A 14,935-nucleotide genomic window follows, 5' to 3' on the forward strand; every position below is an offset into this window, starting at 1 on the left:
TTTAGAGTTCATGATGTTGCCTGTTTTTTTTTGGTTTTGTATATATTTATTCATTCCCTTATTGATTGCTCCAATGGCTCCCACAATCATTTGCTGATCTTCCTCGGGGGTTTTGACAGAGGTGTTGATGTCAAGAGGAGGCAGGTTTATTTTATTTTTATTTTTTATGATCATGAATATTATTATCCAACATTGCACTAAATGGTAATAGAAAACTTTCTGATTTTAGCCTTGAAATATTTTTTAATGGAGCAAAATTATAATTATCAATTATATCATACTCTGCTTTAGTCATAATTGGCCATTATTCTTTAATAATATATTATTGCTAGCACATTTTACTATAAAACAATATTTCCAAAAATATACTTGCTGTGGCTTTTCATTATAAGGTACCTTGCATTAATTGGTTCAGTTACAATATGTTCTTCAAGACCCCCTGACTCCAGCCTGCATAATAATGAGTGTTGTTGCAGTAGGGAGGACTTTAAATGTACGTGAGGTGCATGAAACATGTGGTCTAATCTCTGCCATACTTTGAGGGATTAGGCAAAAGCTTTTGGGCAGTTTGACTTATTTCATGCCTCACATAATAAAGCAGGTCGGCCGATACAAAAGAAGAGCTCATTTGAAAAGACCCACGACATGGCACAGTAAATGGTGCCTCTGCCTGGTTGCATAATGCTAATTAAAGGTTTGTCAACAAGGCGCTTCAGAAGTTTAATTGCATTCTTTTCACATCACCATGCCCCCGCATTTCAAGACTTTCCCACGAGGCAACAAAAAGACCAGGCATTAAACCTTTCAAACAGTCCACTTCTAGTATATGAAAGTTGAAATCACGTGAAATCATGTGCAAATGAGAGACAATTTTGGGTTGTAGAACCCAAGAGTACAGAGCTGTATTTTGTCTCCGGACTTTGCTCACATAGTTCACCTCCAGCGTTGTCCTGGACCATGTGATGCAAAGAGGAGGGAAAGGGGCAGACGAGCAAAAAGAGGCTAAACACAAGAATGTGGAGAGAGATGTGAGCCAGTAGTGGGCTCAAAGCAGCACAAGATCAGCATGAAGGTAATGTTATATTTTAGAATTATATTTTAATACATTGCTTTAACATTTGAGTTTGTGTGAAGTTAATCTTAAAATTCAGCTCTCACAGAATTGTTAGATTTGGCACTGAAAGTGTGTATCACACATCCTCTTAACCATTTTGTGCTTAAAGAAGTAATGGATTTAGTGGCATATTATTTGTTTTGGCAGGTGGATAACATAGATGGGGAGATGCACAGTCCTAGAATTGCCACCATGAACCTCACTGGAGAACTCTTCAGGGAAATAGATAAAAATTACCTCGAAGGAAACCTCAGTGGAAATGCAAGTTCAGACAGCTTCAAGATCAATCACCTTCTCAACCACTCTTTAAACTTCCTGACTATCTTCATGCTTCTTGTGACAATGGTGTCCCTTGGCTGTACAATGCAAGTTTCAAAAATCAAGGAGCATTTGCTGAAGCCTAAAGGTGTTCTCATTGCTCTAGTGGCACAGTTTTGCATCATGCCTGTTGCTGCCTTCAGTTTGGCTAAAATTCTACAGATGGACCCAATCAAGGCAGTGACTGTCCTTGTCTGTGGATGCTGTCCAGGGGGAACATTATCTAATATCTTCTCATTGGCTCTGAAAGGTGACATGAACCTCAGGTAATCCCTTACAGATCTATAATCTTTCAGATGTCTGTAAAGTGTATTTAAAGATAGGGCGGTGTAAAAAACAAAGCATCATATTATGCTATAACCTCACTTTCATTCTAAACTGAACCCTAATCATTCTAAACCAAGTGGCAAAATCAACTAATAAGTTTCATAACTTAATGGTGCCACTCTTTGTGGAATGTTATGACACATAGTTGAGCCATTATCAGGTTTCACAGAAGTAAACAACAGTGGTGCTTTATTAACACTGAATTTGTACATACCATAGGAATGTGATCTTCCCTTTCCTTCCTTATGCAGCATTGTGATGACGACGTGTTCATCCATTGCAGCTTTGGGTATGATGCCCTTGCTGCTGTATGCCTTCTGCCAAGGCTTTCCTGGACTTGAAAATGCTGTCCCTTATGTTGGAATCACTACCACTCTGGCATTAACTCTTATTCCTTGTACTGCTGGTATCCTCATAAACCATTACAGGCCAAATTATGCTCCAAATGTGACCAAGGTGAGACCAATCAGAAGTCTGTTGCCAAATTAAACAGTAATATAATATAGTAATATAATATATGGTTTATGTTTTTTTGCTTAGATAGGAATTGGTCTGCTGATTGTCAGTAGTGTTCTGGTGTCTCTTCTATCTGGCATGGCTGTCAAAAGTGTGATGTGGATGATCTTCATGCCAGATGTCCTGGCTGTGGCTGCGCTTATGCCCCTGGCAGGCTTTACTTTGGGATACGTCATGTCAGCTGTGTGCCGGCTCAATGCTCAGTAAGTCAACTGCAGTATTATCATGTGATGGTGTGATCATATATTCTTATGTATAGATGTACATAAGGCAAGGAGACATGGGAACAGTGGTTGTTCACAATCTCCCTGTTTTTTCCGCTAAATATTTACAGTATAGAACACAAAACATTACAACATACTAGCTCGTCCATTCATACCCACAGAAACTAAGAAACAGTGTTAGCATTCACCTAAACCTAAACATCAGGTTAGAAATCAAGGAATAATACTAGTTTCAAATCTGAATTTCTGCAGCTTTTCACCATCTGAAAAACAAGGCCAGAGTGTCAAAACCAGAATTAGAGAGACTTTTCTGTGCATATACACTAAAACAGCTCTACATCGACATGACATAGTGCCAAAATACATCTCTGACATGGTCAAACCATGTCAGGGCGCCCAGGTGACTTCCTAAAATGACATGCCTGACATCTGTTGCTGAAAATATTTTATTTGCCCTCTCAAAAATTAATGATTATATCTATGTTTTATGGACTTTGGCTTCTTAGGTTGGTTTGCCCCCTGCTCTGTGAAGCAAGTGCCATGTGCACATGTTGTGCTCTACATACAAATTTGCCCTTTCTTGCTACATTACTCTCTACAAGTGAAAAAATGTACCTCATTGCAGATGCTGTAGAACCATCTCCATGGAGACCGGGTGTCAAAATATCCAGTTGTGCACAGCTATCTTGAAAGTGGCCTTCCCCCCTGAGGTCATCGGTCCAATGTTTCTCTTCCCACTCATTTACATAATGTTCCAGTGTGGTGAGGCCCTGCTCCTGACCCTGTGCTTCAGATGTTACCAAACCTTCAAAACACCAGCTGAGGGTAAGTGACACAGCTGCATGTTATTTACAGGCTTTCAGGGGCATTCATGCATTGCAACGCTTTAACAGAATATCATTTGTTCCTTGCCTATAGACGCAGACCCTTACCACTGTGTTGATGTTAAACAAGAAGAGGTGAACCAACCCTAGAGTTTGAATTCTCAGGGGAACTGTTGTCCATTATTATGGATCAAGATACTGCAGAGGAGAACAATCAAGGATCTGCAGATTTTTAGGGCCTTCACTGTCTGTCTTTCTTAGGCCAGTAACAGTCCCAAAAAACTAAATGTGAATTACATGTTTGTGGCTTTTGTGACTATGTATATACTTGTTTCAGAATTTAAATGTTTCTGACAATTTCTGCATAAAAAAAAAGAAGATTGCTAATAAACACGCACATGCAGTATCAGTATGACACAAATAATGTTTAATCCAAATGAGCATATGATACAGAGAGAACCAAACAGACATGACACTTTTTGTTACATATATTAAAATACAATATTGCTCACTCACATACAGCTTGTCCAGTCACATTAAATGGACCGCCTACAAAGTGAACAGTGACTATACACAACATTGCTAGACCTTTCCAGTCACGTTTACACTTATCACATCACATGCCTGCAGTAGTGAAGCAGCAAAGTGAAAAGACTTTGATTTCCAGTTCTGGTTGCATCAAAAGAAACCACTGCTGATCAACAGCATTCTCAAATAAATAAAATTTACATGTTAGTGTTAAACAGGAGCCTTAATAAATTAAAAGTATAATATGTTCTGGTACACATCTGATGAAGTCATGTATATTACAAAGATGTGGAGGCAAATACTGTTTATTGACATTCATTTTTAAACTCCTACGTTATGAGAGAGAGATTTGTGCATAGAAGTGGAACACTAAGGCCATTGGGGAGGGTATGAGTGTGTGGACCTCTTTTTGAATTCAATGTTCAATTCAAAGGAGTCTCGTGAACTTGACAAGAGAATATGACAAAATAAACAAATTACAAGTGCAAAAGTATTATTCTGTGACCCTATAAAACATGTGGGGACTAAAATGTCTTGTATGAAACTCTAGTTGCTTAACTACTAATCCTTGGCTTGTATGCTTGTTTCAGTTGCATTAACTATGTTTAGTTAAGTGTTCAGTAAACAAGACACTGACATTATTGGCTTTATGGCTGCATTGCCAACTGAACTCATTTGTGTCATTTTGGTTGACAATGAACCTCACTGTGGCATCTCTCTTCATTTTTTGTTATACATTATAAAATATTTCACATACATTATGAAGAATCACATAAATATGAAAGCATGTACGTACATGTATCTCTCTACCCAGTTTACCTTTGGGATGAATTGTTTTGGAGTGTCTCTGTCCGGCGCCTGCTTGTGTTGGCAGCTGTGTTGACTGAGTCAGAAGAAACATCATGATCATCAGTAAAGGTCAGTACCAATGCTAGTTGTTGTGTATGCAAGTTCAAAACTTGATGTAAGTTTTAGGCCTCTTTAAGCAATGGCATATCTGCAGGAGGAAAAACACAGTTTTAAATAATTGTGCATAACAGAACTGAATTTCGATAGGAAATGCGTTTTGTAAGATTTTACCATCAGAGTAGTCCACCTCGGGGTCATACAGGGGAGTGTTGAACTCGGGACTAGCTGCAGATTGCCGTCTTTCTGACAGCAGATCTGCGGTAGCCCCTGCATGCTCTAGAGTCCAGGAGGAGGAGGAAGGTGAAGAGGAGGGAGAGGACGGAGGTACTGAGTTGTATACATCCATCTCTGAGTGCTGCTGTTTAAATGAGGAAGGCCTAGAGGGACCAGCCTCTGGCACCGGTTCATGTTGACCCTCAGACAACACAATTTGAACACGAGACTCTGAGTTAAGAGTTGTGGCAGCATTAACACCACTCACAGCCTCTTCATATGAAGGTAATGTGACTTGGACTCCTTCCACCATGATAGACACAGGCTGGCCAGACACACCATGATCACGACTAAGTAAGGAACAATAAAACAGTTGTTAATTGCCTTTGAAAAGCATGTAATCATGTGCTATAAGGGAAACTGACCGCTGTAAGGACTTGAGCTTTGGCTGCAGTAGTACCAGTAGCACCACCAGAAGAAGAATAAGGGCCACTGAACTAGCAGTAGATGCTACAATAGACAAGGTGGGCATTCCGAGGGGCAATGTGGAATCATGATCTGAAATGCAAAATAAAGGTTAAGAGAACTGTTGGTAAGCAACAACCAAATCTGTGATGAATGCCACGCTCACCTTGCTCCCGAAGGCAACCTATTTGCATAGGGCTGTCCCATTCTCCATATTGACAGGTAAGATATTTGTAGTCTCCTTTCAATATGTAGCCTTCTTCACAGAAATACTCAACAACAGTGCCATGAGAAAACCTTCCGCAGGGAGAGGGGTGGCAATTGTAGCCTCCGTTCTCTGGTTGATATGGAGGCTGACACACTATTCATAATATAAAATGAAATACTATTTAAATATATTAAGTACTTATCTCCAGTACTGTATTATTTCAATATAAACTGAACTCAAAAGCATACACATCACAAATAATCCTGATAAATTAAACAAAAGCGCACCAGCGTGTCTTACCATCACTGCGGATGCATCTAGGTGGATCAGAAGACCATTGTTTGAGTGTCGTGCAGGTGAGGATACTGGGACCATCTGGCTGGTAACCAGGGTCACAGCGGTACTCCAAGACTGTGCCCACAGGAAAGGAGCCTCTGTTGCTTTCTGTCAAATTAGTTGATCCATGTGGTACCAAGAATGGCCTTATGCAGCCTAAGTAAAACAATTGTATGTTTGGAAATAGCATGGGACAGACATGTGTGGAACTTCCATGGTCAGAAATGTTTGCATCCAACAATGGCAAGTTCCGATTATGTACTTCATACAAATGTAGCTGTACCTTGGCTTACACAGTTGATATGTGCTGGTCCATCCCATTGTCCATCTTGACAAGCTAGATACTTATAGTCCCCTTTGAGAATGAAGCCTTCATCACAAAAGAATTCAATCACAGTGCCATGGGAAAACATTCGACAGGGAGATGGATGGCAAATGTATCCCCCATTATCTGGTTCAGAAATGGGCCGACACACTAAAAGAAAAAATACCAGAATTTGTTATCCATGTCAATTTTAGTTTTCAGATCCAAAATAGTTGCGATTGGCAGTTGTACAGTGAGTATTTAAATGAAAAGAGGTAGTATGTCTTACTATCACTGCGAATACAGCGTGGGGGTTCAGAAGACCAGCGCCCCAGTGTTGTGCATGTGAGGATACTGGGGCCATCAGGCTGGTAACCAGGGTCACAGCTGTACTGTAGCACGGTTCCAACTGGAAACAAACCCCTGTTGCTCTCTGTGAGGTTTACCCAGCTGTTTTGGACCATATATGGCCTCACACAGCCTGAATAAAAAGAAAATAGAGATTCTTAGAATTGTACGTTTCTCAACAGTTATTGTACCAGAGCATCTAAGTGAAAATATACTAAACTGTATATAAAATGATGAAATGTAACTGTAAAACTGGTAAGTTATCAATTGCGATAGAAAAACATAGTTAAATGTGTTATTACCTAACCCATGGCCAGTGGACACTGTGGTCAGTGTCACAAGCAGAAAAAAGAGCAAACCATTTAATGAGGTGCATGCACCACGAGTTTTTGAATTTAAATGTATCATTCCATTGCACATCTTCCCCTGCAAAAACCTGAAATCAAGAGACAACCATCAACCAACAAGCATGTAATAACAGTAGCTCCTATACATTTGACAAACGTGCGCAGGTACATCCGACCTATTATAACGTGGCTTTAGCCGCGGAAAGGTGAGGGAGGCATGGACTGAAAAGGTAATTAAAAACACAAACATCAACTACATCCAATGTCAGGGTTTGCCTATCACTGACATGTTGTAGGCCTAGTCTTTCAGGATGTATCTATTTAAAACAGAAAGGTCGGCCAATGTAAACAAGCCAAAGCCAACACGTAGGGGTTTAGGAAACGATTAGTGGTACACGAATGTATATTCCTGTAGAACCTTGCTTGCAATTTAGCATCAATATTAGCTGTTTAAGCTAACTGTGTTAGCTGCTAACGTTAGCTAAATTTTACTACGACAGATTACATACCACTGAAGCACTGCTTCGAACTCCACTCTTGCTTAGTCGCAGTTTTACATGTAGCACTGCTATTTCATCACATTGGCATCTTTAAGTGTCTCTAAACTGAGCGATGACATTCACTGGCCATAGCGAGCCGATACGCTGCTACAGCTAACTTTTCGCTAGCCTGTAGCCACCTCCTCCCTTCTTCCAAGGCAGGCTCGATGCTCTCAAACTGCATTGACTGGCCGAGGCATCAGCTGCACTAACAAGTGCATATTCCCATAGTTACAACATCCGGGAGTCTTTGCTCCCATAGTTACCAAACACAGACACTAGGGTAGGCTAGAACTTGAAGTAAATTACGAGTTATACACAGCTATTCAAAATACAGCGATTAAAAGAAACATGTCAATATTTAGAGGAGATGTAGACAACTTTTCTCGTCCTGCGACTGCAATCGGGGAGTTTGTCGGCAGTCGAGTATCAAGCGTCTCTTTGCCCGATAATGGAAGAATTTGTTCCTCAGCTCCATTTTCTCTTGTTTTGACTAATGATGTAATGTTTTTTGTTGTAAATGATATATTAAGTTTCATTAGGACATATTGCCCTAGGCTTATTTTGCATAATTAAGTGTGCTTTTTGTCTTTTAGAGAGGTGGTGCCAAAGATTCTGGTGATGGTAAGTCAAGACACTTTATCTTGTTTTTTTGTATGTTGTGTATCAGATTTTATGTGTGGTTCATTGTCTATTATTCCGCAAGTTTGTGTCAGTGCCACAAACATGAATGTTGATGAGGCAGAAGAGGAGGATGATTTGAAATTGCAGAAGGCCATTGAGGAGATGAAAAGACTTGACAAAATTCTTTCAGTCAAGGCTCTACAAGAACAAGAAGCTAGACGAAAAAGAAAGGAACTCAGTGATAGACTCTGGCAAGAACTATTAGTAAGCCTTATTTCAATACACATTTACACAGTTGACTCTATTGAACACTATGCATTGCTTTTGCTAATGAGTAAGTCTTTTGTAACCCAAATTGCTTCTTCTCTTTGTAAATTATTAACTTTGTTTATGAGCAGCGGAATACACCAAAAGGGCCCTCTGAATGTGCCCATGAAGCCTCAAATACAAGGTCATATTTGGCTCTTGAAGCTCCTTCCGCACAAGGTAAGATTTGCTTAAATCCATTGTCACACTAAACTTACACACAGTTTAAACAGTGTTGTATATTTTTTTGTTTAAAGTGCAGGTAGAGGACTTGGACTTTGAACCCGTCTTTGAAACGGAGGCCCAAGAATTTGATGATACCAGTAGCCATGTTGATCCAAGTAAGTTCAAGATTGAAAGTAAAACAACACAAAACGTAGGAGTTCTGACTTGTACTGAAAGCTCTGTGCACTGGAGGGCAGTGTTACCAAACAAAAATTACTCCCTGGTTTTCTGGACCCAACAGTAAAATTCTAAAATTCTAAATGCCTATAAGACATGCTAGCTATGTGATATTTTAGTCTTATAACAAGTCAATCAAATGCAATTGTCTTGACAGTGAGAAACAGCGCTGCTGGTACAGCAAAGTCATCTGTAAATGACCTCATGGGGACAAAAAAGAAGAAGCCTTTTCAGGAAAGCCACTGTGAGGCTTCAAAAAGCAAGAAGAAACACAGGGACTTTGTGAAGAGAAACATTGAGGTATCTCAAAGTTCAAATCAGTATATTGCATTACTTAATAAAAATGTAAAGTCTTTTAACTACTTTTTTCAGTCAGCTAAATATGTGTGTTCTATTACAGATAAAATGGCACACTTTTAGACCACAGGGGTCCATTATAGTGTAATCATATGGAGATATGATTTAATTTCCTAAAGGATTAATTTATTTTTTATTGTCTGATGCAACAGTTGATAAGCTGTGAAGGGGGCCCAGAGGTTCTGACTCAGGCAGAGAAAGAGCGTCTAGACGAGCTCCTCCGAGAAATAGACCAAGAGGAAGAGGACTGTGCCAAAGAAGCAGATGCAGAGGTAGACTGATAATAAGTGACAACACATGTATTTTCCTTTATTGCTCAAATAGTGCAATGAAATGATGATTGAGACTTTGCTTTTAATATGTTTGTTTGCTTCGCACAAACAGAATTCCATGCATTTTTTCACTGTCTCTGCTTCACTCTTATTACTTAACACATCTGGCCCTTCACAGCAGCCCTAGTATCATAATGGTCAGAGATCTATGTTTTGACGACTCCTTGGCAGCTCAGCAGACTCCGGGCAGATGATTCTCATTCTAGAAGGCACTTCACACCATCGGCCAGATGTCTCCTTACCATATGTGGCTAGTACTCATGGAATGCAACATGTTCTGGATTCATTTTATTAATCATGGATTCATAAGGGCTCTGCGGCTTTTGAAGTGAAATTCAGAAGCCAGGTTCTGTCTATAGAGCTTATGATTACTCCACTGTTCCCACATTGAAATATATCTGAGTATGAGGGTATGAGGATTGTTTCCTGCTGAAACCATCTACTTAACGGCAAATACTTTTAGTTTTTAACTTTAGTTCACGTCTCTTTTGGGTACTCCTTGGCCATGTTATAGTCAGCTAAGCATGTTACAAAGTGAACGTAAACATTCTTACCTTTAGAGGTTCCCGTTTTGCTTGCTGTTCTGTTTATGCTGTTTGCCCTGACTTTCTGAATAATAAGGCCGATAGCAAATTGTTCAAAGTGCAGCTGCTCTGGGTTTTTATTGGCCGAGAAATACTTCCTGTTATTGTAGACCATATTATGAATGGCCGTCACAAAGCAAGCAGATTATTTATGTCGCAAAAGTTGGAAGTGATGCCTTCTGAGGATCTCACATTTTTCTTGGCAGCTTTATTAGGACACAGCAGACACAGTGCTGCTCTTTGCTATTTGCCTCACAGTCAGTCTGTGTCTGTCTGCTGTTATAATCCCCTTACATCTACACAATTTTATAAGCCTCTCTAGTAACCCAAGGCAATAAATCATCCTTTATACGGTACCAACAGCCTGATCATTCTAATAAAGGTCACAAAAAGTCAGCATTTGCACATATTATAAGTGTTATTCACTTTTGTGCAGCAATTTTCTCATCTCACCTGGCGTGAAATAACCTGTTGTACGTAATTATGCTTTGTGCATCTTGCAGAATGACGTGTGGGCCGTGTCGGTCAAGTCCGGACAGGGATACACCCCAGAGCCACCTGACCTCAAGCATCTTAATGACATTGACTCCAGGATCCGCCTTTTGCTGCCTGTTGAAGAATTCGCCTCTTTGCAGGCTTCCTTCTCAAATCTCAGTGAGCTTCAGGTACGTTTCTGAAATGAGCGTGCTGTTAACTTATTGCAATGCAATGCAAAGGGGTTGTGAGTCAGCACAGAGGGGCATCTCGTAAAACCTTTGGATATTGACCCTCGGGGAGTCTTACTGCTTATGCAAGTCGCTGTAATTTGGAAACTGCATCACATTTCCATCCACTCTTTCCTATTTTCTCCAGCACACCACACCGTCAAATGTTATGAGCATTATTGCGCCCAATAAATGCACGTATTATTAGCTTGTTTAAAAGATTATGCTATTTCCATGGCATTAGCTGCACATCTAGGCGTACAAGTGTTAATGTTCAAACTGCACTTGTGCCTCTCACCCTATAATTTCCAATGCTTGGCTTTTTGTGAGTTTACCGACGCGCACACTACCCGCAGAACATTTATGACTGCTCACCGGCTTGGTATTTGTCCTAGACGTGAGCTCAGTGAGTTTTATATCTCGACATTTTCAAAGCCAGATGGAGTGCTCATCACTTGTGAAGTCTGTCAGTGAAGAAATTTGTTTTTCAAGTCGTAAATGGTTCACAAACCTGTTCAAATCCGGGTACCTTTTTCCTACAAGCCTTGCTCGGCTCGTACATGGGAAAGTGAAGAAATCGCACAGCAGTAGCAGGTTTATTTATTATTGACAAAATAAAGATGGGGTAGTGCTTCTCGAGCTGTGGTGCGTTCGTTGGCTTTGTCAACTCCCCTGCTGCATTGTTTTGATCATTGTCCTGTTTTGGGTTATTCCCTTTTAGATGTGCTTTTGTCATCATGGTTCAGAACGGGTTTAGATCTGATTCCCATTTTACGCTCTTTTGTCCTTTCAAATAAAGCAGGTGGGCCAACACCAACAAAAAAAAAATCATAGATGGAAAATGTTATTGGCCATGCTGCAAAAGGCCTACTGGTAATATCATTATCATTTTACCATAGAGCAATCGGATCGACATCTAGAAAGGTGCAGAAAACAATGCAGTATAAGCCCACAGCACATTTACTGTTGAATTGTGCAAACTTCCATTCCTGACATAAAGGTGTTTTATACGGGTAAACGTTATTTCACTGAAAACACCAATACCATGTATGCATGGTTCCTCCCACTGTAGCTCTGTTCTGTCTTTGTTTTTGTTTTTTTTGTTTTCCACAAGTCCTAGCTCTTACAACGCAGGGAATTGGCTTCTGGCTAATAGTGGAAAAGTGTGATAATTCTGGGCAGCTGCAAGTGTAATTGAGAATAACCCCCACTGCCTCTGTTCCCACCCTTTAATCATCATCTCTAGCTTCAAGAGGTTTGGGGAAAAGTAGAAATCCCATATTAACCATGCATCTATCATCTGCTCCACATTAGAGCCGGGAGGTAAAAAAAAAAAAATCAACAAAAGTGAGACAAACACTATTACATTCAACTTTGAAAAACGATCATCCTTGGTTTCTCCCAGAGTAGAGCCTCCATGCTTGGCTTTACCCCTCCCCAGTCTCACTGCTGTGGCAAATACTGAGGATTATGTGCAAATAGTAAATCTCTTTTAGAGCGCCACTCATTCGCTTCACTTCAGTGGCTGTAAATCCAGCAGGTGGTCATAAAAGTAAATATGCTTTTATTTTGAAGTCGCAGCTATAGCCTGGACCAGTCTGTGCTCTTAACTGGAACCATTTGGAGTGAAGTTGTTGCTCTGGATTTTTATTTTTCTCCTTACGTGCAGTACTTTAGCTAGTTAGTTATTTAAAATTAGGTCCAAAAAAACGATGTCGTCCCTAATATCAGTTTGTTTTTTTCGTTTGTAGTGTCATACGCTGGTTTTCGGTTGATTTTTTTAATCTATTCTAAACACTACTGTCATGATATTGAGCCATGACCTAAATTCACCACGATGCTGTTGTATTCACTCAAATCTAAGTCAAGTGGGGCTTTTTTCCACACGTGTAAACTCCTATGATCAGTTTGGGCTTGTGCTTTTGACATCATTATCATCTCAAACGTCTCCTCCCAATAAGTTATGATTGATATCCTGACGAGGCCAGTGCATTCCAGTGCACCCAGCCATATCTGCTCCTTATCAGAACGAGAGGAGAGCCTTTCGCTGAAGGTGGAGGCCGTCAGTGAGGTCTGGATGTGGCCCAGCTGCTGTCACACGGATCGCAAGGTAATTACAGAGCCGGCCGAAGGGAAAGCACAGGCAGTTTATGGAACTGCTCTGTTAGCACGTGCAGAAGCAATTAATAAGACGTCAAACTAAGAGCAACATGGAATAGCTCGTGTTGCTTATATTGAGGGCAGGGATGTCCTAAGGAAATGTACATGACAGCGGAGAAGCAGGTGCAAATAAAAGTCACGTCATCTTGTAACCTCATCGTGCTGTCATCCATGATCCATCACCTGTTTATCACAGCACATTGGTGTTGGTTCGACCTGATTTGGACTTTGAGACATGGCTTTATTGTCGTCTTCCTCTCTTTCCACCAACAGAAGCTGAAATAGCCTCCTTGTTATTAGAAGCAGCTGCTGGTGTGTATAGTTGAACATACAGTGAGCCCTCCCACTGATGCGCTCTGTGGTAATGCCGGCACCACCCACAGGCCGGAGCCAGAGGGATGTTGTCATGAGAAGTAGCCGCTGTTTGGCCTTTTGTTCACGGACGAGGGCGGCGACCAGTGAATGACATCTGCCATTCTTTACTTGTGGCTTCACAGTGAAAAGTAATATGTGGCTCTACTTATATTCAGCTTCTGTTTGCTTGGTAACTCCGACTGTGTTTTGGTCAGCATTGGTGAGTTCTATACACAAGTCCATGAGATCACTTGGTCATGTTTTGTGGTCGCCGCAGATGGGCACCCAGGATTTTAATGACAGTGGATGCCAAGTGAAAAAGCAGAGGTTCTGAGCGAGAACGCCCTTTTGACCAGTGCAGTGCGGTCAGCAGAGAGTTTATCTCATTTGATTCGGTCATCTAATGAAGCAGCTGTGGGGAAGCATTTTATATATATTTAAAACTGTGCAATTAGGTCTGCTCTTTGTCATGACTCATGTGTGGCTTTTAGTATTTTATAGATTTTCAATGACAACAGTAGATTGAATTATGGTGCACTTTGTACATTATAAAATATAATAAATAATGCCGCTAGAGATCCTCTTGCTCATTATGGTAGAGATGTTCACATATCGACATCGACGAGACCTGATGGATTGACCTGAAGACATTTTGCTTCTATCTTCAGAAGCTTTGTCTAGCTCTCACTTTTTTATCCACAAAATTTTGTGAAACGGCTGTGCTCTGTCCTCATTTTGCACAAAAAGGAACTTCTGAAGATTGATGCGAAACATCCTCAACTCTAGGTCTATCATAAAATATCTACTTGAATGGGACTTTCCTGGACGACTGAAGGTCCACACAAACATTTTTCTCTTGCTCAGGTCTAAGAAAAGTCTTACATTTGTCGAGAAAAATTCAACCTTTATTTAAGAAGAAGACAAAGCGTACTAAGAAAGAACAGGCTGATATTCAAGTCTTCATAAAGCAAATACGAAAAGGACAGTGTTGTGTCCGCAAGAAGAGAATGTTCCTGACATTTTACTCTTGCTCTTCTCAAGTGTACTGTCTGTCTGGAGTATGACATTTCCGTCCCCAATAAATATATGAAAACCTAACCTTGGCTTTTTGCACGTGACTTGCAAGTGAGTTTTTTCTGCTCTTTTGAAGCAGTGGGGCTGATAGAATAAGTTACGTAGACGTGTTAAGGAGGCATCAGCTGAGGCTAGGCTCTCCTGTGGCCCACCCGTTGTTTTCCTGCCGCTCACGCCCTTCTCCAGCCCATAACTGCCTCTTTACTGTCCTCTCCCACAGCAGCACTTGTCTTAAGTGGCTTCTAAAGGGTTTTTCCTCGTGTTGCGGTGTAGATGTGACCTCAGGGACTGTTCCACTCATAATCACACTCTAGTCTAGTTGATTATGCCCTCACCAGTCATCTGCTAAAAATAAAAATGCCTAAAATTATCTAATTTTCAGTAAGCACAAGCATAATTAAACACTTCATAAATGCCTCCCCCCAAAAAAAAAAATCTTCAGCTTCAACTTGGAAAAATATCTCTTTTTCATTTTGCCAGCATCAAAGAAAACAACTTTGGTGAGAAACTGGGACTCT

The 14,935-nt window shown here is 40.5% G+C and overlaps 3 protein-coding genes across 3 annotated transcripts in view; 2 read left to right on the top strand and 1 right to left on the bottom strand.

Moving 5' to 3' along the window:
- Nucleotides 1-947: 947 nt before the first annotated feature.
- LOC306976140 (hepatic sodium/bile acid cotransporter-like) lies at nucleotides 948-3,621 on the top strand. The gene is made up of 6 exons (XM_079574024.1): nucleotides 948-1,072; nucleotides 1,262-1,698; nucleotides 2,011-2,215; nucleotides 2,300-2,478; nucleotides 3,125-3,324; nucleotides 3,418-3,621. Exons 1-6 carry the CDS (start codon nucleotides 1,067-1,069, stop codon nucleotides 3,471-3,473), a joined length of 1,083 nt encoding a protein of 360 aa, XP_079430150.1. The 5' UTR covers nucleotides 948-1,066; the 3' UTR covers nucleotides 3,474-3,621.
- Nucleotides 3,622-3,733: 112 nt separating this feature from the next.
- Nucleotides 3,734-7,727, bottom strand: LOC306976214 (sushi domain-containing protein 4-like). Its single transcript, XM_079574110.1, has 9 exons — nucleotides 7,491-7,727; nucleotides 6,937-7,070; nucleotides 6,576-6,767; nucleotides 6,266-6,457; nucleotides 5,947-6,138; nucleotides 5,605-5,799; nucleotides 5,399-5,531; nucleotides 4,932-5,323; nucleotides 3,734-4,848 (listed from the first exon to the last, which is right to left on the bottom strand). Exons 2-9 carry the CDS (start codon nucleotides 7,052-7,054, stop codon nucleotides 4,823-4,825), a joined length of 1,440 nt encoding a protein of 479 aa, XP_079430236.1. The 5' UTR covers nucleotides 7,055-7,070; nucleotides 7,491-7,727; the 3' UTR covers nucleotides 3,734-4,822.
- fsip1 (fibrous sheath interacting protein 1) overlaps nucleotides 7,172-14,935 on the top strand; it is a 32,374-nt gene continuing 24,610 nt past the window's right edge. The window contains exons 1-8 of the mRNA XM_079574111.1: nucleotides 7,172-7,211; nucleotides 8,117-8,144; nucleotides 8,227-8,408; nucleotides 8,543-8,630; nucleotides 8,708-8,791; nucleotides 9,010-9,152; nucleotides 9,362-9,481; nucleotides 10,629-10,790. Of these exons, the coding sequence (XP_079430237.1) occupies nucleotides 8,247-8,408; nucleotides 8,543-8,630; nucleotides 8,708-8,791; nucleotides 9,010-9,152; nucleotides 9,362-9,481; nucleotides 10,629-10,790 (759 nt within the window). The 5' untranslated portion in view covers nucleotides 7,172-7,211; nucleotides 8,117-8,144; nucleotides 8,227-8,246. The remainder of the gene's footprint in view (nucleotides 7,212-8,116; nucleotides 8,145-8,226; nucleotides 8,409-8,542; nucleotides 8,631-8,707; nucleotides 8,792-9,009; nucleotides 9,153-9,361; nucleotides 9,482-10,628; nucleotides 10,791-14,935) is intronic.

Source organism: Gobius niger (assembly GCF_951799975.1).
Source record: "Gobius niger genome assembly, chromosome: 16".
Classification (NCBI taxonomy): Eukaryota; Metazoa; Chordata; class Actinopteri; order Gobiiformes; family Gobiidae; genus Gobius; species Gobius niger.

Excerpts from the sequence above, each read along its gene's own strand:
- LOC306976140 (XM_079574024.1), top strand. Across the intron at positions 1,699-2,010 it reads AAAGGTGACATGAACCTCAG|CATTGTGATGACGACGTGTT; the intron begins GTAATCCCTTAC and ends TTCCTTATGCAG. Across the intron at positions 2,479-3,124 it reads GTGTGCCGGCTCAATGCTCA|ATGCTGTAGAACCATCTCCA; the intron begins GTAAGTCAACTG and ends ACCTCATTGCAG.
- LOC306976214 (XM_079574110.1), bottom strand. The coding sequence starts at position 7,054 with ATGTGCAATGGAATGATACATTTAAATTCAAAAACTCGTGGTGCATGC. Across the intron at positions 6,139-6,265 it reads TATCAACTGTGTAAGCCAAG|GCTGCATAAGGCCATTCTTG; the intron begins GTACAGCTACAT and ends TGTTTTACTTAG. Across the intron at positions 5,800-5,946 it reads TAGATGCATCCGCAGTGATG|TGTGTCAGCCTCCATATCAA; the intron begins GTAAGACACGCT and ends TATTATGAATAG.